Source organism: Lithobates pipiens, unplaced genomic scaffold (genome assembly GCF_037356315.1).
Source record: "Lithobates pipiens isolate NorthernLeopardFrog02 unplaced genomic scaffold, aLitPip1_a1.2 Scaffold_3, whole genome shotgun sequence".
NCBI classification, from domain to species: domain Eukaryota; kingdom Metazoa; phylum Chordata; class Amphibia; order Anura; family Ranidae; genus Lithobates; species Lithobates pipiens.
In genome coordinates, this window is record NW_027507790.1 from 148,463,458 (window position 1) to 148,490,456 (window position 26,999).

Genomic DNA, 26,999 nt, shown 5'->3' on the forward strand with positions numbered 1-26,999 from the left:
GCAGCAGGAGCCATTGGCTCCCTCTTCTGTCAATTAACCACTTTCAGACCAGACCATTTTGCTGGCTTAAGACCAGACCACTTTTTGCGATTCTGCACAGCGTCGATTTAACTGACAATTGCGGGGTGGTGTGACGTGGCTCCCAAACAAAATTGACGTCCTTTTTTTCTCACAAATACAGCTTTCTTTTGGTGGTATTTGATCACCCCTGGGGTTTTCATTTTTTGCGCTATAAACAAAAATAGAGCGACAATTTTGAAAAAAACGCATTATTTTTTACTTTTTGTTATAATAAATATCCCCCAAAAATATATAAAAAAAATAATGTTTCCCTCAGTTTAGGCCAATACGTATTCTTCTACATATTTTTGGTAAAAAAATCGCAATAAGCGATTATTGATTGGTTTGCGCAAAAGTTATAGCATTTACAAAATAGGGGATAGTTTTACGGCATTTTTATTAATCTTTTTTTTTTTTTACTAGTAATGGTGGCGATCAGCGATTTTTATTGTGACTGCGGCATTATGGCGGACACATCGGACATTTTTGACACATTTTTGGGACCATTGTCATTTATACAGCAATCAGTGCTATACAAATGCAGTGATTCCTGTGTAAATGACACTGACAGTGAAGGGGTTAACCAGGGGGTGGCAGTGTAGGGGTTAAGTGTTCCTAGGGGCGTGTTACTAACTGTGGGGGGCTGGGCTTTGTTTTAATAAATCACTAGTCTCACATGGAGCAGAGATCAGCGTCACTTGTTGCTAGGCAGAACGGGGAGATGCTGTTTACAATGGCATCTCCCCGTTCAGCCGCCCCATGAGACGATCGCGGGTATCCCCGCGGCGATCAAGTCCGCGGGACCCGCGACCGGACGCGGCGCGAATTCGATGGCAGGGTGGCATATAAAGATGAACGTACCTGTACGCCAATATACTTGCCCGTGCCATTCTGCCGACGTACATCGTCGTGCGCCGGTCGGGAACTGGTTAAATCCAGTGATATGGGAGACAGGGGCGGGGCCGAGTCTTGCTGTCTTTGTCAATAGACACAGCAGCAGAACTCAGAAATCACTCTTGCACAGGCCCCCCATGGAGTTAATGGTCTCAGAAACTAGTGGCAGATCACTTACAGACTCCTTAGATCCAGAAAAAAGTAAAGCTTCACAGTACCAGAACCTTTAAGCCGACCCAGCGATACAGCAAACACATTTTAGATTGTAGAACAAGATCCAGCTTCACAGTGTCAGAACCTTTAAAGTGGTTGTAAACCTTTACAACCAACTTTGACCTACAGGTAAGCCTAGATTAAGGTTTACCTGTAGGTCCAATAAATATCTCCTAAACCTACACGGTTTAGGAGATATTTGCCGAAAGACAGGCACCGCTGTCTACGGCGCTTTAATATTTGTGTGCTTTGTGTATTTCTTCTAGATCTGTGCAGTAAACCAGAGCTAAACTTTACAGCTCTGCAGGAGCTTACTGTAATAAAGACCGGTCATGGCTGCGCTCTCTTCTTGTGCAGGGTGACTGGTTTTGTCTCCACCAGTAGTTTTCTGTAGGCAGCCTCTAGTGGGTGGGGCCTGCTGGTTCCCTCCCACAGCTCTGCCCTCTTCACCGTCACAATGTATAGCATAATGATGATGTCACTACTACTTTTATAAGGTAATATCTGGCTTTACAAAGGCATTTGATGGACATAAAGGGGATTTAAATCCTTGTTGGCTACTAAGGAATGTATTTAAAGTAAATTTTTGTGCTTTAAAGCTGAACTCAAGAGAGAGATATAAAACCATAATGAATGCTCAGTATCACTAATACACATTTAACATATGCTTCAAATGCAAGTAGTGTATAAACCTGAATGTAAATTAGTATCAGCCTCTAACAGTTCCTGTACTGCAGGGCTGAAGTGTGAGGGGAAGATGCAGCACAAGGAGCCAATAATTTTATGTGCTGATCAGAAGCATGCTGATAGGAAAAGAGAGCAGAGTGGGAGACAGACAAGATGGAAGCATTAAGGTGCCTCTGCAGCTCACGGATTGCTTTCACTACCCAGTAACAAGCTCCCCCTCCCCCTCCTGCGCACACCCCTGCCATGTATCCTGGTTCCGCTTCCCTTTCTGCAGGCCTGGGACCGGCATGGTGGGTGCTGCTAGGTAGAGGGGAGGGAGCTGGGTGGACGTGCATCCACTCTCCTCCCCTTCTTGCTGGCCCAGAAGCGACCTGTAAAACTTCACTTCCAGGTCCCCCTTTCACTTTCCCCAGCCAGCATGGCCGGAAAAGAATCAACTCGATGCAAGCTCATCTTTTTATACTTTACCAAAAAACGTGGTAATTTATTGCATTTTTGTGCCCTAAAAGTACAAATTTAGTGTATTTTTTTTTTTTTACTGAAATTTTGCATTTCCTATGCAGTAATATTGTGTAACATAAAACATTGCAACCACATTCTTTTATTCCCTAGAGTGTCCATTTTTAGAAAATATATAATGTTTTGGGGGATTTAGGCAATCTTCAGGTCTAAAAGAATTTTTTAAACGTGTGAAAAAAACAAAGCAATGGCTCTGGCAGAAAAAGGGTTAAAGTAGAATTTCCTAGTGTAAAATCCCCCCCCCCCCTTACTAACACCTATTCTGACTAACCTGAGTAAAAAAAATCTATATATACCTACTTATTTTCAGCCCATTCTGGTCCAGTCACTTGATTACCTGTGTTGGCCAGCAGGAAAATAGGAAATGTATACCTAGCTTTGTTACACAGGTTAGTCACCATAGGTAATAAGAGGGGGAGGGACCATTTTTAATTTTAATAGTTAAGTTTAGCCTGGAAATGTACTTTAAAGTGATTCTAAAGGTTGACATTTTTTTTCTAAAATAACAAACATGTTATACACACCTGCTCTGTGCAATAGCTTTTTTTGCACAGAGCAGCCCTGATCATCTTCTTCTGGAGTCACCTGCCAGGCTCTTCCTCTTCTCCGAATGCCCCTATGACAAGCCAGTTAACATGTGGGCACTTATGTGGGCTCGTTCCTGAGCCATGCTGTATGCGTCTGTTGTCACACACATCGTAGCCTAACCCTGCCCCCTGCTCACAGGATTTGAATGTCAGCAGCAGGAGCCAATGGCGAGTAAGGGGAGAGAGGAGCAGTGCTGCTCCAGATGGGCACAGGGCTGGATTGAGATCTGGCACAGGTAAGTATTTGGAGGAGGGGCTGGGGAAGCTGACATTGAAAGGTATTTTACCTTAAAGCAGAATTCCACTCGTTTTTCTGTTTATTAAAAGTCAGCAGCTACAAAAAGTGTAACTGCTGACTTTTAATAAACACACACTCACCTATCTTACAGTCCAATGATATAGGCGCCCGAAGCCTCACTTCTCTCCTTCTCCTCTCATAAGCGCCAGCATTGCAAGTGTGAGCACCCGGCTGTGACAGCTTGTGGCTCCATAGCCAGATGCACACTGCGCATGCGCGAGTCGTGCTGCACGTCCTGAATGGCTGAGCAATCTTTGGGGACCTGTGATGTGTCCCAGAGGAGAGGTGGAATTGCTTAGGTGGCCCGAGGGGAAGTAAGAGCTGCTGGGTACCTCTCAAAACTAGGTACCCCCCCCCAAAAAAAAATGACATGCCAAATGTGGCATGTCAGGGGGTTCGGAGTTCTTAAAGCAGAAGTTCCACTTTTGCTTGGAAATCTGCTTTAATGCAAAGAATGCATCAAGATAAAAGCCTTTTACCTTTACAACCAATTTATTGATGTTGGCTGTCAAACTTGGGACACCTAGTGGCAGAAATAAGTACTGCGTGATAAATCTCTGGATTGAAAATTAATATTGCAGCAAAAAACATATCATTTTTTTTTTTTTACATTTGATCTTATATTGGGCTAATCATTTTTATGTTTTTTTTTTTGCTGTAGTCCTTTATTTATTTGTTTTTTTAATCAACTACTGTCTTTATTAACATATTTGGGTGCACACTTTACCATAGTCACACAATTACAGCTTGGGGTATATATATGGCCTAGGTTAACACATGTGTCACATGGTATTTTGAATCAATAACATAACATAGTTTTGCTTTAAGAATAAATCGTCACGATTGTTTTCTTGGAGAGCAGTTAGCCAGCACAGCCTTTTGTGGCCTTCTACTGCTGCTAAATAACATATTAGCATTCTCAGTTAGATGGCTGTGCCAAGGTTGTGCTATACTTTGGATGGTAATAGGAGAACATTCACTGAGCTGATTCCTGTGCTGGTAAATGATCTGATTTAGTCATGTTCAAAAAGCAATGGGAATTGAATCACATTAATCTAATCTTGTGGTGATATCTGATAAAGTGCAAAACTTTCTGTAACTGACCTTTCCATTTTTTATAACTACATGTGACTGTTTTTGGTCAGAAATGTCTTTTAACATATATTTTATATTTAGAGGATGTTAATACAAAGTATGTGAGGGTGTCAGGGAATATGGTTATCAATCTATCCCCCTCTGTATGGAAAACAGGTGCCTAGACTAGTAAACACACCGCCACACTAATCTGTGCCAGGATTCTTAGCACACTGTTGTTGCCAGCCTGCATATTTAAAGGAATAGTCCACATTTTTCAAAAAACATAAAAATACACACCCATATGAAGAAGATAAAAAAAAATACATTTAATAGATTTTTGCATGTGAGGTTTTTCAAGCATTTCAAAACTGTGATCGGTGCATCCCAGGTTCAATGCATAGACTCCTGCACACTCTTCCCCCAGCCTAGGTCCATATAGACGTACAGGCCTACCCTTATGGGGGTGGGGGGGAAGACAATAAACTACAAATATGGGGACATACTTGGTAGGATCTTAACGCATTTTATTCCTACAAAAGTATGAAGCAGAATAAACTGTCTTTAGTTATATGTATTGTAAGGCTATTGATTGTCTGCAGTGTGCCAGCGTGTGACAATATAAATATAATATATATATATATATATATATATATATATATATATATATATATATATATATATATATATATATATATATATATATATATATATATAATGTGTGATAAGAAAGGTGCTGTACACGATTTACTAAAACTGGAGAGTGCAAACTTTGGTGCAGCTCTGCCTAGTAACCAATCGGCTTCCAGTTTTTATTATTTTATTTATACAAAGCTTATGCGAACAAGCTGAAGTTAAAAGTTGATTGGCTACCATGCACAGCTGTACCAGATTTTGCACTCTCCAGTTTTAGTAAATCAACCCCAAAGTCTAAGACCCCTTTCACACTGGAGGCGTTTTTCAGGCGCTACAGTGCTAAAAATAGCGCCTGTATAGCGCCTGAAAAAAGCCTCAGCTGCAAACCCAATGTGAAAGCCCGAGTGCTTTCACACTGGCACTGCGCTGGCAGGGCGTCACAAAAAGTCCTGCCAGCAGCTTCTTTGCAGCGGTGGAGGAGCGGTGAATACACCGCTCCTTCAGCGCTCCTCCACTGCACCTGGCCATTGAAAATAATGGGGCAGTGCCGCCATACTGACGGTAAAGCGCCTCTGCAGTGGCATTTTAGCGGCTAACGGGAGGTTAAAGCCACGCCGCTAGTGGCCGAATATCGCTGCTAAAATGATGGTAAATCCGCATTAAAAATAGCACCGCTTTACCGCTGACGCCTGGGGCGGCTCAGTGTGAAAGGGGTCTAAGAAGGCACAAGACTCAAGGAAAACAGTAGTGGGGAAGTATGGAGGCTGCCATAGTTGACCTCACTTTCTGAAAATATCTGTTTCCTGGCTGTCATTCTGATCCAATGGCTTCAGTACTTTTTAAATAACTGATTTGAAACTTGTTTGCAGATTGAGACTTCTGACATCCCTCGGACTTTCCTTACATGCATGTTCCTACATAGATATACGCACAAGTGTTTGAATAGTGCATGTATGTATGTATGTATGTATGTATGTATGTATGTATATATTTATTGTAAAGAATAATAAAATTGTATAAAAAGTACTGACACCAACCTCTGCCCTATTGACACCGTTAGCTGCTCTACTGCCCTAATATATATATATATATATATATATATATATATATATATATATATATATATATATATATATATATATATATATATATATATATATATATACGCACACAATTCAAACACTTGTGCATATATCTATATATAGATCTACGCACAAGTGTTTGAATTGTGAGTGGTATCATTTTATATTGTTAGTGTGGGATGTAGGACTGCTAATTGATATTTTTCACACTCAAAACATTACACTGGCATGGAACAGCTCCACCTGACGTTCCCATTGGCCAACTGGTTACCAGTGACCACAGTGCTACCTCACCCTACTGCTGGTCATACACTAGTAGAGGTTCATTTGAAAATGTTAATTTTAAGAACATTTTGATTTGTAATTGTTAGTGGGGTCAAATTTGATGTTTGTTTTTGACCACAGTAACATGAAAATTCAAAGGAGCAGGATGGAAAAATGTTCTCACGCAGATTAATTTCTAAAAATCTTCTGCCATTGTTGTTTTTTGTTCGATAGTAAAACATTATTTTTATTGCTAGTAAATATCTTTTACAGCCCATTTCCTGTTTCTTGTATGGTCATTAGCCTAGGCTTATGACATCATATACAGATCTCTCTCTCACTCTTGTGAGAGTTTTCCAGGAAGGGAGGGGAATGAGTCATAAGAGTACCAATGAAAGCTGCAGGGCTGGAGGTGTGCCTCTATTTGTCTGTGTAAATCCAGGAAGTGAACAGGCAGAAGCTTCAGCTGCCCACAAAAATGGCTGCAGCCAGACTCAGTGGAGGGAGATTTTTGCAGCAAATTTGGCATGTACAGAATCACAGTATATATAACATATGCAAAGTGGTTGAATTGAAGCTTCAGATTGGCAAAGATGTTTTTTTATTTTTTATTATTACAAATGATGTGAGCAGACTGCAGTTCCTCTTTAATGAGGTTCTCGTTCGGAAAATCCATTAATTTGATTATCGAATGTTAAAAGCAAATGTTTTTGAAGTACTTTTGAACTATATTCGCCATGTCATTGAATGTGTGTAGTATTTGGCCAGCTTTACTGCTGACACATAAATGACATTTCCACATTTACATGTGCAGTTTGACTTGTGTATGACATTTGCTAAAGCCATAAGCCGTCTAAGAGGTCATCTCAGGAATTGAATTGCTTCTGTCTGTTATGTTTTTTTTTTCTTATCATAGTACCTAACTGTAATGGTTTACTTTCTTACAATTCATTTTTACAATTGCAGATTTATGTTGCAAACAGATAAAATATAACAGATGTTAATAATGTTTTTTCTTATCCCATTCCCTCACTGTAGCAAAATAATCTTGGCAAATGCAAGCTGTTAAACTGATGTACAGGATGGGTTTCTGGATCCATAGTGCCACCTAAAGTGCTCTTGGCACATTTCTGGGTATTCAGTTACATTGTGAATGCCAGAATCTTGGTATAAGGTGCTTTTCACAGTTTGTTAAACTTATTCCCGTTAGTGTGTTCTTCGATTCCATAACTAAACATGTTAGCCATTGAAAGGATTACTATATTAGTTCATTTAGGACTAAGCCAATCCTAGGACAGTAAGATGTGCGGACAATAAAAATACAAGTGTGACAGAGCTGCAATACTAATATAATAAAGTACAACTTTCCAGTGATAATACCAATAAAGAATATGAAAAAATAATGATGCAAAAAAGTTCCCCCCCAAAAAAAACAGTATGGGAACTAAAAGTGGGATAGTGCTAAAATGATGATACTATTATAATAAATAATATACCAAAATGCAAACTTTCCAGTGATAATGCAATATGTGAAAAAAATAAACGAATGCAAAAAAATCCAATAATCAATAATGAGAAATCCTCCACAGCGATGGTTCTTCTTAAAAAAACGTTATCCTGAGTGCTCCCGCCACCACATGCAATGCCCGCTCACCTCCTTTATGCCACCCCTAGGGGGTCAAACATGCCTTTGCACTTAGTGCAAATATACCTTTACCAACATATCATACATCGGAACCCCACAATTACTACCAGCAAGGGAGAAGTCCAATATCAACTTAAAAAAAGATATGAACCCCTAAGAGATGATTGGGATACTAACAGAACACCAAGGCATTTTTTAGAGTAACGAAATCAGAAACGGACCCCCAAACGGACAGACAGAGACAAAAGGTCAAGAAGAAGCCCATCAGTAAGAGGGGGTGTCGAGCAGAAGCAAGCGAAAAAGAGAGTATTAGGTGGAGGAATTTTTAATGTATCAAAAGTTTCGCTAACCAAGGAAGAAATTGTAGTTTTAGATAGAGGATTGAAATACGCTCCAGTTAGAAATATGTCCAAGTTTGACATTTATGTGGACATTCAAAAATATGTGCGAAAATTAAATATCAAAAAATATATGTTATCACAACCATTGGAGAAAAAGGTTACAAAGAAAGAAGGGATCTTTCAACATACAACATTGCGAAATAAGTGTAGATTTAACCCTTTGGTGAGTGACAATGGTCACATTGAACATTCAAGAAGATGGTGGCTCAAGGTCTACAAACTATGGAATTGAAAAAAAGTGAAGGAAGCCAAAGTTATCGATAAAGGTATCGAACGTTTAGAAAATAGAAAAAAAACTGGTGATTACCCCTGCCCCTTTGTTTACTTAATGGCAGGGGAAAGCAGTGCTGTCATTCTGTGAGTGACAAGCAACGTAACTGGTTGTGTTCGGCACGCTGTTTTTTTTTCCCATGTGTGTCGGCGGTGGTGGTTCACACCGATTGATGATGGATTACATCGGGGGCATGCTAAAAAAGTTACCCCCCACACATCCAGAGCCACCGGACCAGGGTAGTGAGGTAGAGGCCCTTGACTTCATCAACATGGGGAGAGGGTACTGTGCCAGGGAGGTGCCCCCCCCCATGTAGCCTGGTATGGTTCAGGAGATGGGGGACCGCTCGCTCATCCCTTCCCTTTTCTGGCTTGCTGAAAAGACCTAGTATGGATTGGGGGGACCCCCATGCTGTTTTCTTTTTCAGTGCTGGATCTTTTGTTTACATTCTGCTATTAGTGGGGAATCTCAGTGGGGGATGACTTATTATAGCAGATGACTGAGTCACTGGTTGTTAGGAGGCTGGCTTCTAACAACTGCTCAAAAACAGAATCAAGCATTTCGGTGCATTTCTATAAAACAAAAAAATAGAAAAAAACGCTTAAAAAAATACATCAATCTGCCCAATTCAAACTACAAAAACAGCTCCAAAACATGTTTGGCGTCAGACGACTTGGAGTGGAGATGTGAACTAGTGTTTTTGAGCTACAAAGAGCTCGGATGTAAACGGGGCCTTATGCAGCGTACACATGATCGAAATTTCAGCCAGCAAAAGACCGATGAGAGCTTCATCGGAAAAATGCGACCGTGTGTATGCGCCATTGGAATTTAGCTGGCCGAATTGCCGCCAGCAAAAATTTGATAGCATGTTCTCAATTTTCCAGATGGAAAAACTTTCTATCGGAAATTCCGATCGTGTGTATGCAATTTCAATGCGCAAAAACTCACGCATGCTCAGATTCAACTACGAGATGGAAGCTATTGGCTACTAGGTATTGAACTTCCTTTTTCTAGTCCCATCGTACGTGACAGTTTGAGCGGAATTCCGACGGGGAAAACCATCAGAGCTTTTTCCGACGAGAATTCCGATTGTGTGTACGCGCATTAGTGTGAGCATAGCCAGTTAATTTATAGGTATTTTTGTGTGCTTTGTGAGTGCATTTTGAGCGCATTTTGTGCACAATTTGTAGTACAAGAGCAGAATTACGCACATTTGGCCCCATAGACTTTTAAATGGGAGCGCCTGGAAAAACCCACAAAAACATGCATTTCCACGTGCGCCCATTAACCACTTAAGGACCAGCCTCGTTTTGAGATTTTGGTGTTTACATGTTTAAAACATTTGTTTTTTGCTAGAAAATTACTTAGAACCCCCAAACATTATGTATTTTTTTTCTAACACCCTAGAGAACAAAATGGCGGTTGTTGCTATACTTTTTTTCACACCATATTTGCGCAGCGGTCTTACAAGCGCACTTTTATTGGAAAAATGCAATTTTTTTTGAATAAAAAAAAGACTGCAGTAAAACTAGCCCATTTATTTTTATATTGTGAAAGATGTTACACCGAGTAAATTTATACCCAACATGTCATGCTTCAAAATTGCGCCTGCTCATGGAATGTTGACAAACGTTTACCCATTAAAAATCTCCATAGGCGATATTTAAAAAATTCTACAGGTTGCATGCTTTCCATTACAGAGGAGGTCTAGGGCTAGAATTATTTCACTCTACCAATCGCGGTGATACCTCACATGTGTGGTTTGAACACCGTTTTCATATGCGGGCGCTACTCACGTAAGCATTCACTTCTGCACGTGAGCTTGGCGGGACGGGGCCCGTTTAAAAAAAAATATTTTTATTATTATTATTTATTTTACCTTTTATTTTTACACTGAAAAAAAAATGTCACTTTTATTCCTATTACAAGGACTGTAAACATCCCTTGTAATAGAAAAAAAAAACATGGCAGGTCCTCTTAAATATGAGATCTGAGGTCAAAAAGTCCTCAGATCTCATATTTAGACTAAAATGCAATAAAAAAAAAAAACATTTAATTAAAAAAAAAATCATTGAAAAAAATTGGCCCTTTAACCACTTTCAGACCGGACCATTTTGCTGGTAAATGACCAGAGGTCTTTTTACACTTTGGCACTGCGCTGCTTTAACTGGTAATTGCGCGGTCATGCAATGTTGTACCCAAACAAAATTTGCGTCCTTTTCTTCCCACAAATAGAGCTTTCTTTTGATGGTATTTGATTGCCTCTGCGATTTTTATTTTTTGCGATATAAACGTAAAAAGACCGCAAATTTTGAAAAAAAATGATATTTTCTACTTTTTGTTATTAGAAAAATCCAATAAACTCAATTTTAGTCATACATTTAGGCCAAAATGTATTCAGCCACATGTCTTTGGTAAAAAAAAAGTCAATAATTGTATATTTATTGGTTTGCGCAAAAGTTGTCACATCTACAAACTAAGGTACGTTTTCTGGAATTTACGCAGCTTTTAGTTTACGACTGCCTATCTCATTTCTTGAGGTGCTAAAATGGCAGGGCAGTACAAAACCCCCCCAAATGACCCCATTTTGGAAAGTAGACCCCCTAAGGAAATTGATAAGAGGCATGTTGAGCCCATTGAATATTTTATTTTTTTGCCTCAAGCGATTGAATAATGACAAAAAAAAAATATTTTTTTTTTTTTACACAAAGTTGTCACTAAATGATATATTGCTCACACATGCTATGGGCGTATGTGAAATGACACCCCAAAATAAATTCTGCTGCTTCTCCTGAGTACGGGGATACCACATATGTGGGACTTTTTGGGAGCCTAGCCACGTACGGGGCCCCGAAAACCAAGCACCGCCTTCAGGCTTTCTAAGGGCGTAAATTTTTGAGTTCACTTCTCACTACCTATTACAGTTTTGAAGGCCATAAAATGCCAAGATGGCACAAAACCCCCACAAATGACCCCATTTTAGAAAGTAGACACCCCAAGCTATTTGCTGAGAGGCATGTTGAGTTCATGGAATATTTTATATTTTGCCACAAGTTGCGGGAAAATTACAAACTTTTTTTTTTTTTTTTTTTTTTTTTTCACAAAGTTGTCACTAAATGATATATTGCTCATGCATGCCATGGGCATATGTGAAATGACACCCCAAAATAAATTCTGCTGCTTCTCCTGAGTACGGTGATACCACATATGTGGGACTTTTTGGGAGCCTAGCCGCGTACGGGGCCCCGAAAACCAAGCACCGCCTTCAGGCTTTCTAAGGGCGTTACAGTTTTGAAGGCCATAAAATGCCAAGATGGCACAAACCCCCCCCAAATGACCCCATTTTGGAAAGTAGACACCCCTAAATTTAGGGGTACACTAGTGAGACTAGGTAATAAATGGCGGGTGCCCTGAAACTATAAAAAAATAACTAACCAACCAGCGTCACCTGTAACAGTTATATGGTGATCACTGGTGAAAGGGTTAACTAGGGGGCAATCAGGGGGCTTTATGCGGTAGTATATGGGGGTCCCTGGCGCTATAAAAAGCTGCGGCGAACCTAAATACCTACCTGCCTAACTAGCGTCACCTGTGACACTAATACAGCGATCAGAAAAACGATCGCTTATTAGGCTGGGTTCACACTGGAGCGATGCGGGAACGCCACGAATGCGCGGCGGGTTCCCGCATCGCATGCCTCCCGGCGGCAGTTCACACTGCCCTATGCGAACTGCTGGGAGTGTCAGTGAAATGTTACTGACACCCCCAGATCAGTTCGCATATCGCAGTGCGATCTGCAAACTCGGATCGCATGGTGTGAACACCCATGCGATCCGATTCTGCTGCGGGCCAAAAAAAGGGTCCCGTGCGAATTTGCGGCGGGTGCGGCGAATGGCTGAACTCGAATCGCACAGAGATCGGATGTGATTTGCACTGCAGTGCGGTGCGAATCACATCCGTTCTCATAAACCGCTGCAATGTGAACCCAGCCTTAGTGACACTGGCGACGGGGGGTGATCACGGGGTTAAACCTTTATTGGGGGGGTTAGGGGGGTACCTTAGAACTAAAGGGGGCTAACCCTAACTGCCCTAACAGTTATTAGTCACAAATGACACCCGCCGGGTGATCAGGGGGTTAAACCTTTATTAGGTAATAAATGGCGGGTGCCCTGAAACTATAAAAAAATAACTAACCAACCAGCGTCACCTGTAACAGTTATATGGTGATCACAGGTGAAAGGGTTAACTAGGGGGCAATCAGGGGGCTTTATGCGGTAGTATATGGGGGTCCCTGGCGCTATAAAAAGCTGCGGCGAACCTAAATACCTACCTGCCTAACTAGCGTCACCTGTGACACTAATACGGCGATCAGAAAAATGATCGCTTATTAGGCTGGGTTCACACTGGAGCGATGCCGAAACGCCGCGAATCCGCGGCGGGTTCCCGCATCGCATGCCTCCCGGCGGCAGTTCACACTGCCCTATGCGAACTGCTGGGAGTGTCAGTGAAATGTTACTGACACCCCCAGATCAGTTCGCATATCGCAGTGCGATCTGCAAACTCGGATCGCATGGTGTGAACACCCATGCGATCCGATTCTGCTGCGGGCCAAAAAAAGGGTCCCGTGCGAATTTGCGGCGGGTGCGGCGGGTGTGGCGGGTGCGGCGAATGGCTGAACTCGAATCGCACAGAGATCGGATGTGATTTGCACTGCAGTGCGGTGCGAATCACATTCGTTCTCATAAACCGCTGCAATGTGAACCCAGCCTTAGTGACACTGGCGACGGGGGGTGATCACGGGGTTAAACCTTTATTGGGGGGGTTAGGGGGGTACATTAGAACTAAAGGGGGCTAACTCTAACTGCCCTAACAGTTATTACAGTCACAAATGACACCAATGCAAAAAAAAAAAAAAAAAAAAAATGACATTGGTGTCACTGTGACTGGGGGGAAGGGGTAATTGGGGGGGTGATCGGGGGGGTGTGAGTGTGCCTGGCATGTTCTACTGTGTGTGTAGAGTGTTGGTGCAACTCACCGATCCGCTCTCCTCCGTGTCGGAACGAAAAATACCGACACGGAGGAGAGAATACATCACTTCCTCTCCTGTGTTTACATTACAGGAGAGGAAGTGATGTCACGGGGGATTTCTATTCGTCGGGAGCGATCGCGAGGGGGTGGCCATGAATGAATGGCCGCCCCCTCATCCCGGATCGCTCTCGAAGGAATGCCGACCGCCGCAGGCACCGGGGGGGGGGCCCGATCGGGCCCCCCACCCGCGGGCAGGCAGGGACTTATATATACGCCCATATGCCTGCCCGTGCCATTCTGCCGACGTATATCGTCGTGCGGCGGTCGGCAAGTGGTTAAGAGCTATGGGCGGAAGTGACGTTTTGACGTCGCTTCTGCCCAGCAATTGTATAGAGACGGGTGGGGGCCATCTTCCCCTCACTCATCTCCATACTGAGTCAGCAGGAGGACACGATCGCCTCCGCCGATGTCCCTCTCCCGCCACCGATAAAAGTGATCTCGCAGCGAATCCCCTGCAGGGACCACTTTTATCTTGTAGCGGACCGCCCGCTGAAGAAGAGAATACCGGGGTGATGGCAGCTAGCTGCTGTCATAACAACGATATCCTCCTTCAAACAGCCGCCGTAAAATGGCGGCGGGTGGTCCGTAAGTGGTTAAAGTCTAAGACCAAAACACATGATTCTGTCACAAGGAAGCTTGTGTACTTTAAGGTTCATGCGACAGGCGACAACATTCAGGGTTAATGGGAACCCACTAAGAATAATAGGAATCTTCATCCTGAGATCAGGTTTGAATAGGACCTAGAGCAAAAAAAAAAACAGAGAATTCAATGTATTTATATAGTTACATATATTTACATAATTAGTCAGGTTGAAAAAAGACACAAGTCAATCTAGTTCAATGTTATCATTTTGGCTCAGCCAAAAAAATGTATACGGCAAGGGTGGGTGCATAGGGGAGCACAATTTGTGCCTGATTAGCTGCAATGCAGGGGAACAGATCCCTGATGTCTCCATAAAGAGACCCTTTTACCTGACTCTATCACATAGGGGGCTTGTCAGCAGGTAATTGCAGTAAAGTTGAATAAAATGTTTAAAAAGTGTTACAAATTGTAAATTATAATAAAAAAAAAAAATTCTCATTGCCCTACACACACACCTGTAAATGCAAACATGCCAAGAGCGTGCACATGTATGTAAACAGCAATTGCTCTACACATGTTATGTATGGCCCCCAAAGGTCAGAGTGAGAACAATTCTAGAGCCATTATTTGCTGTTACTGCAAATTTGATGACCGGTAATGGCTTTTAAAGTGTCGCCTATTAACAATTTTGGGTACCATAATTTTTGCAATTTCAAAGGTGTGCACAATATTAAGGTTTGACATGTTTGGTATCCATTTATCGGACACCATCCTATTGTTTAATTTTACCAAAAATGTGGATATTATAAAGTGTGTGTTAAATTCATTTTAGTGTAATTTTTTCACAGAAAATTTGTGTTTCATAAAACAGTTGCGCAAATATCATGCATCCTAACAAAATTGAATTACCACTGGCTGCCGCTGCTGTCAATCAAAGTCATTGAGCCAATGAGGAGAGGGATTGGACGGCTCAGTTCAGGTGCCCTTATAGCAAGCTGCTTGCTGTGGGGGAATCGGCAGGAGGGAGGGGCCAGGAGCACCAGAGGGACCCGAGAAGAGGAGATTTATTGATTGGTTTGCAAAAAAGCTATAGCATCTACAAAGTAGGGGATAGTTTTATGGCATTAATATTATTATTATTATTATTTTACTAGTAATGGCGGTGATCAGCCATTTATTGTGACTGCGACATTATAGCAGACACATTGGACACTTTTGGCTCTATTTTGGGACCATTCAAATTTTTACAGAGATCAGTGCTATTAAAAATGCACTGATTACTGTGTAAATGTGACTGGCAGTGAAGGGGTTAACCAGGAGGGGTCATTGTAGGGGTTAAGTGTGTCCTAGGGAGTGATTCTAACTGGGGGGGGGGAGGTTGTGTATGACACTACACTGATCACTGCTCCCGATTGCAGGGAGCTGTGATCAGTGACACTGTCACTGGACATAATAGGGAAATGCTTGTTTACATCAGCATTTTCCCATTCTTCCTCTCCATGAGACGATCGCGGGTATTCCCGGGGACATCGAGTCCACGGGATGCGCAGGTGGACTCACGGAGCTCGCCCGGGCACGCCTGCTATCCAAGCCTTGCGAGATCACGTACAATAACGTGATTTCACGCAGCGGAGCCAACCTGCCACATTAAAACTGCGATGGCTGATCTGCAAGCGGTTAAAGCGGGACTAACTAATTGGTGTGCAAGAAAGTTCTTGCTATGTCTCTTTTGCAATAAAGCAGATTTACCTGCCTTTTTATTTTTTTTGAATGTGCAGTAAAGAAATCCAGAAGATGCCAGTGTGGGAGCAAGGGGAGGTGAGTATTTGCAGACTTTAGTTCTGCCTAAGTAAAACAGTATGTTCCCACCAAGTCTGTATGTATATAGATATAGATACATGATTTAAAGTGTTACTAAACCCAAAACAGTAAAATCAGTCTGTATATGCAGTTAAAGCATGCTTGTTATACTCTGTTGAACCTAAAGGGTCAATCCTCTGCATTGTGTAAGAAGGCTGTTTGATCCTGTCTTTTCTGATCCTCCCGTTCCACTGTCCCCAATCCAACTCCTGATATGACAGAGCCTTTAGAGTCATTCTGCACATGCTCAGTTTGGTGTGTATTGCTAGAAAGTTTTTTTCCTTGGGAAGGTGCATGTGATCTGCACAGGGCCAATCAGCACTGTCCAGACAGAGGGGCAGGTGTCCAGCAGCCTCATAGGACACTCAGAGAAGAATGAAATCTCCTCCTACAAGCTTTTGCCAGACACTGATAAAAATCAGTGAGCCAAATCACACAAGCATGAAATGATGTTTCTGGGGGGGTTCTGTACACAATCTGTGTACAGAACTCCTCCAGGAAGCCATATTGCATTGCATTTTCAGAAAATTACAGCGGCTGCAGATTGAAAAGGAAAGGTCATTTTTAATAACATTCAATTACAATATAACTTGTGTATACACTATTATATTTCTCATTTATTTGCTATTTTTTTCCCCTACAAAAGTTAAAATAAAAACAAATTTAACTCTAGAAGCAACCATTAACCACTTCAATACAGTGCACTTACACCCCCTTCCTGCCCAGACCAATTTTCAGCTTTCAGCGCTCTCACACTTTGCATGACAATTACTCAGTCATGCAACACTGTACCCATATGAAATTTGAATCTTTGTTTGTTTTTCAAATAGAGCTTTGTTTTGGTGGTATTTACATCACTAGTGGGTTTTTTATTTTTTGTGCTATAAATAAAAAAAGACCGTAAATTTAGTGATAAAATGCCTTTTTTCTTTGTTTCTATCATAAAATTTAGCAAATTAGTATTTCTTTCTTCAAAAAATTATAACCCAGATTAGTGTATATTATTTGGTGTTTGTGAAAGTTATAGAATCTACAAACTATGGTGCCAATCACTGAAAATTGATCACACCTGATCAGGCCTTCAGTACATCAGGTGTATCTAATTTCTTGAGACACTAACAAGTCAGGGAAGTTCAAATACCCCCCAAATTACCCCTTTTTAGAAAGTAGACATGCCAAGGTATTAAGTAAGTAGCATGGTGAGTTTTTTTAAGTTGCCATTTTTTCCCACAATTTTTACAAAATTGTCATATTATCAGGTTATTTCTCTCACACAGCATATGCATACAACAAATTATACCCCAAAATACATTCTGCTACTCTTCCTGAGTATGGCGATTGGCGATACCACATGTGTGAGACTTTTACACAGCCTGACCACATACAAAGGCCCAACATTGAAGTAGCATCTTCAGGCATTCTACAAGCATAAATGACACATCTCATTTCTCAACCACTTATCAGACTTTTGAAGGTCCTTGAGCACCAGGACAGTGGAATTGTCAGGTCACCTTGAGGCGAGGTGACAGGTGCACACCGTAGGGATCAGGAGTGCACTGCAAGGTTGTGGACCCTACAGCTGACTGCTGCAGATGGGGGACAGATCCCACTGGGGTTAGAGCGTAAGATTCCCCGGGGGTGCGGAGTCTAAGAGCCAGCAGGTGTTCACCAGAGCCTCGAGTGGTGAGGATGGACTTGGCTGCAACTGGCTACAGGTCGCGACCCCCAGGGTCCCCCAGCTCACACCCACAGTAGGCAACAGGAGGATAGGGATGGTGAGGGACAAAGCCAAGGTCGGGGCCACAAGCAGACAAGAATAGTCGGGTACACGCCAAAAAGGTCAGGATCACAGGCAAACAAGGATAGTCAAGACACGCCAAAGTCGGTAGCGGAAAACAGTAGCAGAGCACACGGCAGGAAACAGGAAGCTAACACACAAAGGAATACACAACGGTTGATCAGCGCTGATGGCCTGCAGTGCACAGGTTAATATAGGGCTCCCTGATAGGGCCTGGGGTGGAGCCATGCTTAGAGGAGAGGTTATAAAAACCACCAGGTGGAAGTGGCTGGCTTCTTAGTCTGAAGACATGAGGGGAGGTAAACAAACACAGGAAGATCACTGCATAACCATGACAGGAATTGCCCACAAAATTACCTCCTTTTGGAAAGCAAACACCCCAACGTATATTCTATGAGGCATAGGCTGCAGAAATGTACTCGGCGGGTACTGTGATGGGCTGGTGACAGGTACTCTGTTACTCTGATGGCCTGGTGATAGTTACTCGGGTACTCTGATGGCCTGGTGACAGGTACTCGGGTACTCTGATGGCCTGGTGACAGGTACTCGGGGACTCTGATGGCCTGGTGACAGGTACTCGGGTACTCTGATGGCCTAGTGACAGGTACTCGGGGACTCTGATGGCCTAGTGACAGGTACTCGGGGACTCTGATGGCCTAGTGACAGGTACTCTGATGGCCTGCTGACAGGTACTCGGGTACTCTGATGGCCTGGTGACAGGTACTCGGGTACTCTGATGGCCTGGTGACAGGTACTCAGGTACCCTGATGCCACTCTTAAGGGCGGTGACAGATTCTCAGGTACTTGGTACTCAGATGGACTTTGACAGGTACTTAAGTACTCGGGTACTCAGATGAACTGTGACAGGTACTCGGGTACTCATATGAACTGTGACGGGTACTCGCATACTCAGATTGACTCTGACAGGTACCTGGGTACTCAGATTGTCTGTGTCAAGTACTCAGATGGACTGTGACAGGTACTTGGGTACTCAGATGAACTGAGACAGGTACTCGGATGGACTGTGACAGGTTCTCAGGTACTTGGGTACTCAGTTGAACAGTAACGGGTACTTTTATGGGTAGTGACAGGCCCTCTTTTTTGGGGGGCAATCAGCGTGATTGGTGTACACTGTAAGCGGTAACGAGAACCCGGTAATGTCTCGTTACCACTCTGTGTTTACATTTAGTGATCGGCTGTGAAAGGAACACAGCCAGTCATGTGGTAAACAGCCGGCGGCCAATGGCTGTTTACCAGCATCAGTGACGAGCAGTGCCACCAACGTGCACGTGCAGCACACCCCCGAACGCGCACATGCGCTGTGCAAGGTGGGGCGGTACCATCTGTGAACGCCCATGACAGTCTCCATGACTTTGTCTCCGTGACACGCTACCACCGAAGGTACAGGGCTGCTCGCACACAATCGTGCACATGCCCTGTTTAAATGGACGGATGTCATATGACACCCGCCCAGAACAAGAGCCACACCGCCTGGCAGTCTTATGGTGGCAATAGATTAAAGGGGCATATACAGTAGCGCTGCCTTTTATTTTTAATTTTTTTTTTTTTTATATAATGTCGAATCTGAAATTTTACACAGTAGGTTACTTACAATTACAGGCTGAAAAGACATGCATCTCTTCCAGACTGTGCTGTGATGTCAAATATAGTAGATTCACTTTAGAGCCGGTTCACACTGCAGGCGAGGCGACTCCGACTTGCCTCGCCGCGACCTGCCGCGACCTCAGCGGCAACTTGCAGATGACTTCTGTATAGAAGTCAATGCAAGTCGCCCCGAGGTCGCCCAAAAGTAGTACAGGAACCTTTTTTCTGAGTCTGAGCGACTCGAGTTGCTCCTCTCAGAACGGTTCCATTGTACAGAACGGGGGCGACTTGCGAGAGCGAGGCGAGTCGTGTCGCCTCGCATCGCCCGCTGTGTGAACCGGCTCTTAAGGCTTAATTTAAACGGGACGTTTTACAACCTCTCCTGAACAATTTAACTTGACAGATATTAACCTAATTAACCTACGTTTAAAAACTTCAGTTTACATGTTTAGCCACGTTTGTTTTTAGAAGCGTTTTTTCTTTTTTTTGTTGCAAATAGTCGAAAATGAAAAATGCCTGTAAGCGAAACGCGGCTAAGCGCGAGTTACCGAGTTTACACACATTTACAAGCTGTTACAGGCATTTGGTGTTTCAAATGTCTCTGAACATCTGTCCCGAACACATTTTTTTTTTTTGCTTTTCAAAAAATGCTTCTAAACACAACTGCCTAGAAATTACTAAACAATCCTGTGTACATGTACTGATAAGATAACAGAGGAGAGTTCAGGGGCAGCTGAAAAAAAACACCCAACAGCTCCTAAATGTCCATTTACCAGCAGCAGTGTACATGAAGCCTAAGGAAAGCTCTGTCCATATGGAAATGGCATGGAGATTAGAACCACACCTCTGTGCCCCTGTGCTGATTCCACATTGTCAGTGCACATTGCTCCTCAGTCTTAAGACACTCGCTGATCTGGATGGTCACTGGAGCTTCATGTTTGATGGCAACCTTCCCATTCCACAGGAATAGCTGCACGGATTCCGTACATGACCTTATGGCTTCTCTGCACATAATGGTAAGGTGCCATTTTTATTATTATATAGAACTAACAACCATCAATAGCGCTAAAACATCTATTAAGTAAAGTTTAAATACAGTCAGAATAGAAACATTTTATCTGAATGAAAATCATTATTCATTTTTCTTTCAAATTTCAGTGTCATTTGTATATAGTGACCGACCATGCACAGTTTATGGTCAGTCAATCTTACGGACAGTTATTTGTCATCCTTTGTGATACTGTTATATATATATATATATATATATATATATATATATATATATATATATATATAAAAAATTATTATTTTTTTATTACTATTATTATTATTTGTTTTCTGTAATGCAGACAAAATGTTGCTTTTGACTGGTTGCACGTGACAGTGATTTATTTACAAGAAATAAAAGCAGAGTAATTTGATATATTTACATTCGCATTTAGGCATCTCATTTGTGCCAAAAATAAATGACAGGTGTCACAGAAGTGTGGAACCTTACATTCACATTTGCAGAAATAGAATTTCTTACTGAAGTACACTTAAAATATTGTACAATCACTATTATCTACAACATTGTTTTACACAATCCTGCAATAGAACTTCTACATATAATACTTACACTGTATATAATGCACAATCTAGGATATTGGCAAACAGTGTGTATGTAGTACATCAGTAACAGTGTCAAACATACAGCATCTACTACAGTGACACACGGGTTGATTTATTAAAGGCAAATAGTCTGGTGCCCTCTCTCTGTAAGTGCAGTTGCTCCAGAGCTTAGTAAATGAGATTAGGCTTCACTTTGCAAAAAGTACCCAATCGCATGCAAGGGAAAAAAAATGCATTTTTGCGTGCTCATGATTGGCTGATGGAAATTAGCAGAGCTTCTGCTCATTTACTAAGCTCTGGAGCAACTGCACTTTAGAAAGTGCACAGTCTGTTTTCCTTTAGTAAATCAACCCCTATGTATCACTTTAGTAGATGCTGTATGTTTTTGTCTTTTAGTAAATTAACCCCACAGACTCTAAAATATAGCATCTGTTAGGCTACATGTACACTGCCACCCCTAAACCTAACTCTCCTGGCATCAGAAAAATGCTAAAAGTGGCAAAAAAGCGGTACCGTGATTTTGCCACAATTTTGCCACATTTGTGTTTTTTGCCAAAACGTTTAACTGCCCCTAAACCCTGATAAAAGCCTATGGGGATTATTTACGAAAGGTAAATCCACTTTGCACTGCAAGTGCACTTGGAAGTGCAGTCTCTCAAAATCTAAGGGGTGGATCTGAAATGAGGGGAAGCTCTGCTGATTTTATCATCCAATCATGTGCAAGCTAAAATGCTGTTTTTTATTTTCCTTGCATGTCCCTCTCGGATCTACAGCGACTGTTCTTCCAAGTGCACTTGCAGTGCAATGTGGACTTTCCTTTAGTAAATAACCCCCATGTGTACATGAACACAGAGGTTGATTTACTAAAGGTAAATAGGCTGTGCACTTTGCAAAGTGCATTTGCTTCAGAGCTTAGTAAATGAGGAAAGCTTCACTTTGCAAAGAATACGCAATCACATGCAAGGAAAAAAAAAACAGCAATTTTGCTGGCACATGATTGGATGATGGAAGTCAGCAAAGTGCACAGTCTATTTGCTTTTAGTAAATCAACCCCATAGGCTTTTATTGCATTAAGTTCAACGGCTTTGGTAAAAAAAAAAAAAGTCAAAAGCTTGTAAAACCATGTTTAGGAGCAGCAGTGTACCCGAGACCTTATATAGATTTATTCTATGTGGAGGCTACTGCATTATCATACAGAGAGTGTGTAATACAATATTTACTACTTTGTCCAGGGTCAGATTTACACCCTGAGGGCCCTGACACACTTTAGGCGCTTTCACATGGGCAGTGGGCAGCTAAAACAGGTGGTAGAGCTGCAGTTTTATCACCCCCATGGCCACACACCCAAATGCTAACATTACTGACAGGACTGTACACGTGCCGCGGCTGTGACATTTTTAAACTGATGCTGCGAAGTTTGAGAAGCAGTATTGCCTGTCAAATGCGCCCATTGAGTCCAAATTCCCCCTTGGGATCTTAAAAACCCAAAACAGCAGGCATTCGGGAGGCAGCAGCATCTCCTTCTGAACACTTGCCAACCGCTGCTATGCTGCCCTCTGAAGTAATAGATTTTCAGAGGGTGGTATGCGTTACTGCCAGCGTGAAAGAACATTGCAGGCTTGGTGGGTGCCTCATACAAAGGAACTCAAATACACGGCAATCACCAGATTTTCACATCAAAGTCTGTTTATTGCATACCATTAAAAAAAGATTAAATTACTAAAGGGAAATCCACATTGCACTGTAAGGGCACTTGGAAGTGCAGTTGCTGTAGATCCGAGGGGGACATGCAAGGAAAATAAAAAACAGCATTTTAGCTTGCACATAATTGGCCTAGAGGCCTAGAGGCCTAGAGGCGATTCAGTTCGCATTGTGCGCTATACAAGTATTTCATTCATTCATTCATAAAATCAGCAGAGCTTCCCTTCGTTTCAGATCTACCTCTTAGATTTAGAGCGACTGAACTTCCAAGTGCACTTTCAGTGCAAAGTGGATTTGCCTTTCGTAAATAACCCCCTTTATCTTCATCACGCCAACTGTACACAAATATGCACCCTCAGCTTGAAGGGGTTGTACCACGGTGATGCCCGCAGCTGCAGGCATCACCCCCATACCATTTTTTAGGGCCGGCGGTTGACTTTCTTGAAATAATAACCGATGTGGCTAAAAAGACGCTCTGCTGTTATCCCAAGCAGTGAGAGGGGACAACCCCTCCCCTCCCGCTGCCTTCAGCAGCTCGTCCGGGCTCCCCCGTCCCACCAGAAGGCCCTTATGAGCAGCTGGCACATCCGCCGGCTGGCTGGAGACCCGAACGAAGCAGCTTCTAACCTTAGCTTGTTCAAAAAAGCTTTGACAATAAAACCTGGACTCTGATTGGTTTCTATGCAGAAGTGAGCCAGATATTGCACTCTCGATCTTTAGTAAATACACCCCTGTCATTATGAGATTGCACATACAGGCAAACACACAGTCATAGTTTGCCTTCCATAAAGGTGTAAATGCAAAATTTGTTGCCATATACCAAATTAATAACTTTTGCAGATGATGGCAGGCAACATATTGCCTTGCAAATGATTTTTAATAAAAGAAACACATTTTTCAAGTATTATATTTTGTATATGGAAGGGGGACCTGGAGGAATTGGCCCTTTTGGCCCTTATAAATGCAGCAATGACTGTGACATAGACGGCAGGTAATACACCTCCAGTGCAGCATCATCCAGACTCTGTGTAGCTTCCATTATAGTGTCAAATAATCTGTATGTAATACAATATCTATGTGTAAATTGTAATATCTGTTACATTATTGTATTTGATACAGCATGTGCATACTGTGTCATATAGATTTGTTGTAATACAATATCTATGGCTGTGTCATCTAGACCTAGACTGTATGTGAAGCAACATCTACTATACTTTTATACAACGTATACAGTATATCTGTGCCACGCTTTTTTTTTTTCAATGATACATAGACTGTAATAGAGCATTCAGTATAGTCATCATAGGTGCTGGCGGTATGTAATAAAACATCTGTTGCAGCGCAGGAGCAATATAATACACAATCTACTGCAATGTCATACAAGCTGTGTTGAGTATTATAAAGTAATTTAAAGTGCAACTCTTTTAAATGTAGTAAATATAACAGTTTGGTCTCTATGGTTTACAGTGCTTTGCAGTCATTTTATCATGCAAGGCTTTGCTGCCGATTTCCCTTAGCCGTGATGGCAGCAGCAGCACCCAAGAGCTGATTGAAAAATCGGCCCGGGTGAAGACACCACTGATTTCATGGACAGGTAAGTGTCCTAATATTGAGGTTGGTTCACACTAGATGCCGATGCGGCTCCCAGCAGGGGTCCTGTGCGTCTTGGTTCACCGTTTCAGGTCCAATTTCAGCCCTCATTTTTTTGGGCTGAATTTGAACCTGAAACTGACCAAAAGACACACAGGGCTCCAGTACAAATTCCCACTGGAGCCGCATCGGAGATATGTGACCCGGCTCAATAGAGGGGATTCCGCATCCAATTCGCAGTAGTGTGAACCCGGCCTAAAAGTCAGCAGCTACAGTATTTGTAGCTGCTGACTTAAATTTTTTCTGAAGGAGCCTGGAGCTTCTCTTTTAAATGAAGGAACTATACTCATTAACAGTCCAGCAAGCTATGATGTCCACAAACTTTTTCAAGCCTATAGCCTATAGCCCTGCATTGTACCAGAGAGCGCCAAGGGGCTATCTGGAGCGTCAGGAAGAAGAGCTGCTGGAGTAGCAAAGGATCAGATACTGTAATAAAAGTGCTTTTTACTGGCACCCTAGACAAAAACAGGCATTTAAGCCTTGCCATGCAGGGAAGCCCCACTAAAAGGTTAATTTTTTAGTTTTTTCCCAGAGCTCAGCTGTAAAAGTACAACTTAAATCTGAACTCTGGGCACAAAACCTTTCATTGAATTATATTTCTCTATTTCCACAAGGGATATAAATCCACTTTGTTTGCTCTAAATGCCTTCCCAGATAATACCTTTTAAAAGAAGCGGTGACATCATTACTGCGCTGTGTATAGCCTGTTCAGAGAGCAGAGTAGTGGGAGGGACCCAGCAGGCTCCACCCACTACATGCTGCCTGAAGAAGACTATAGTAGGGGGCAGAGACAAGACCAGTCATCCTGTACAAGGAGAGAGAACAGCAGTGACTGGTCTTTATTACAAGATGTTCTTGCACAGTGGCTACATTTCATATTGGGATACTTTACAGATCGGGAAGAAATACACAAAACACACCAAGATTTAGGGAAGAATACACATGACAATATTTTCTTGTACCAGAGTTCAGCTTTAACCCTTTGTACACTTACCTCTTCTGTCTAATATTCTGGGATAAAAACCTACAGGTATCTGATTCTCAATATAATCAGCCCTTTTAGCTACTCATATGGAATGCTTTGAATCATGCATGGATTCTTTGATTGGATATTTAATTAATGCAAGCGGGAGTCAACTCTATTTCTGTATATCTGACCTCCAGGTAATGTCAAGTTTTAAGCTTTAACTTAGTTTGGTTTTTGGAAATGGAGACCTGCAGTCAGTGAGTACAGGAACATAGAATGAATCAGAAAAAGTACCAGTTGTTTATCCAGGTGTCTTTCCCCTTTAAGGATTCGACCGATCCTCATGCAGATATGGCAGCCAAATATTTCCTTCATCACCTTCTGATTTAGATTGAGCGTAAGGCTCAGATAATGACATCTACAAATGACCTATGGAAAAATGTCAGATCCAAGATGCTATACAAATGAAGCACGTATCCCATGAAAATTCAGAGGGTTTTATTAGTGTTTGCTCTATGCCTGTCTAGTGCACTTGTAAGGAAAGTCCTCTTCTCCTCATTTGTATTGCATCTGCAGCTGTGTATGGAAATTTGTATTTTATCTCATGTTACTATATTAAAATCTATCATAATCCAAAAAGGAATTAGGGAAGGCAAGGCACAGAGGCAATGATATCTATACCTACCTATTTTCAGGCCGTTCCTGTCTGCTCTTGCGATTGACTCCTCTGTCAGGCAGCAGCTGCTGCAGGGGAAAGGAGGGTGTTCTGGCAGCGAATGACCCAAAGTAAGCCTACGGTCGTAGTCACCGCTCAGGCATTACCAGTTGTTCTTGAGCGCTCTCTCCTCTCCCCTGTACCCAGTGCTGGCTGACACAAGGGAGATCACCTGACTGGCCCGGAGCAGCCTAAGAAGAGGTTAGCAGCCAGTACAGCTTCCTCTCTTCTGGAACCAAAAACCAGGCATTATAGCTGAATATTGCAACCAAGAACTAGACAACACTAGCTTAGGTGCAAACTGAAACTCGCACAGAATATATATACCACACAAAATCAGATAAGAGCTTGATCACATTATCCTAAACAATGCAAACTGTAAACCATAATATCTCCAGTACATCTAAGGCCCCTTTCACACATTAAGCCCGCTCGGAAACCGTCCATTTTTCAGACGGATCCGAGGGGCCACCCATTGACTCCTATTGGCAAGTGGATGTCGGCTGAGATGTATCCGCTGACACCCACCTGCCATCAGATTTGCTTAAGACAGACGTATGGCTGATCGGATCGGATGAGATTGATAAAAACCGCCATGATGTTCGTTTTCATCCGATCTGCCCATAGGAATTAGCTGGGCTCTGACAAGTCCCTCCTTTGCTCAGTGAGCAGGGAAGGACCTGTCATCTGCCGCCTCAGCAGGGATCAGCAGCGGTCTCCCACTGAGCTGGCGGACTCTGCTGAGCGAATCCGCCCTGTGCAAAAGGGGCCTAACAGTACATCTAATGAA

The 26,999-nt window shown here is 42.4% G+C and overlaps 1 protein-coding gene across 4 annotated transcripts in view; it reads left to right on the forward strand.

Moving 5' to 3' along the window:
* The window catches only part of MCTP1 (multiple C2 and transmembrane domain containing 1), a 1,143,431-nt gene that overhangs the window by 123,357 nt on the left and 993,075 nt on the right, over nt 1–26,999 (forward strand). Inside the window, exon 1 of one of the 4 annotated variants that reach the window (XM_077462385.1) lies at nt 20,459–20,581. The exons of the other annotated variants lie outside the window; for them this stretch is intronic. Within the exon in view, the coding sequence (XP_077318511.1) occupies nt 20,483–20,581 (99 nt within the window). The 5' untranslated portion in view covers nt 20,459–20,482. Of the gene's footprint in view, nt 1–20,458; nt 20,582–26,999 lie in introns of those variants that run through there. 4 annotated transcript variants of the gene reach the window in all.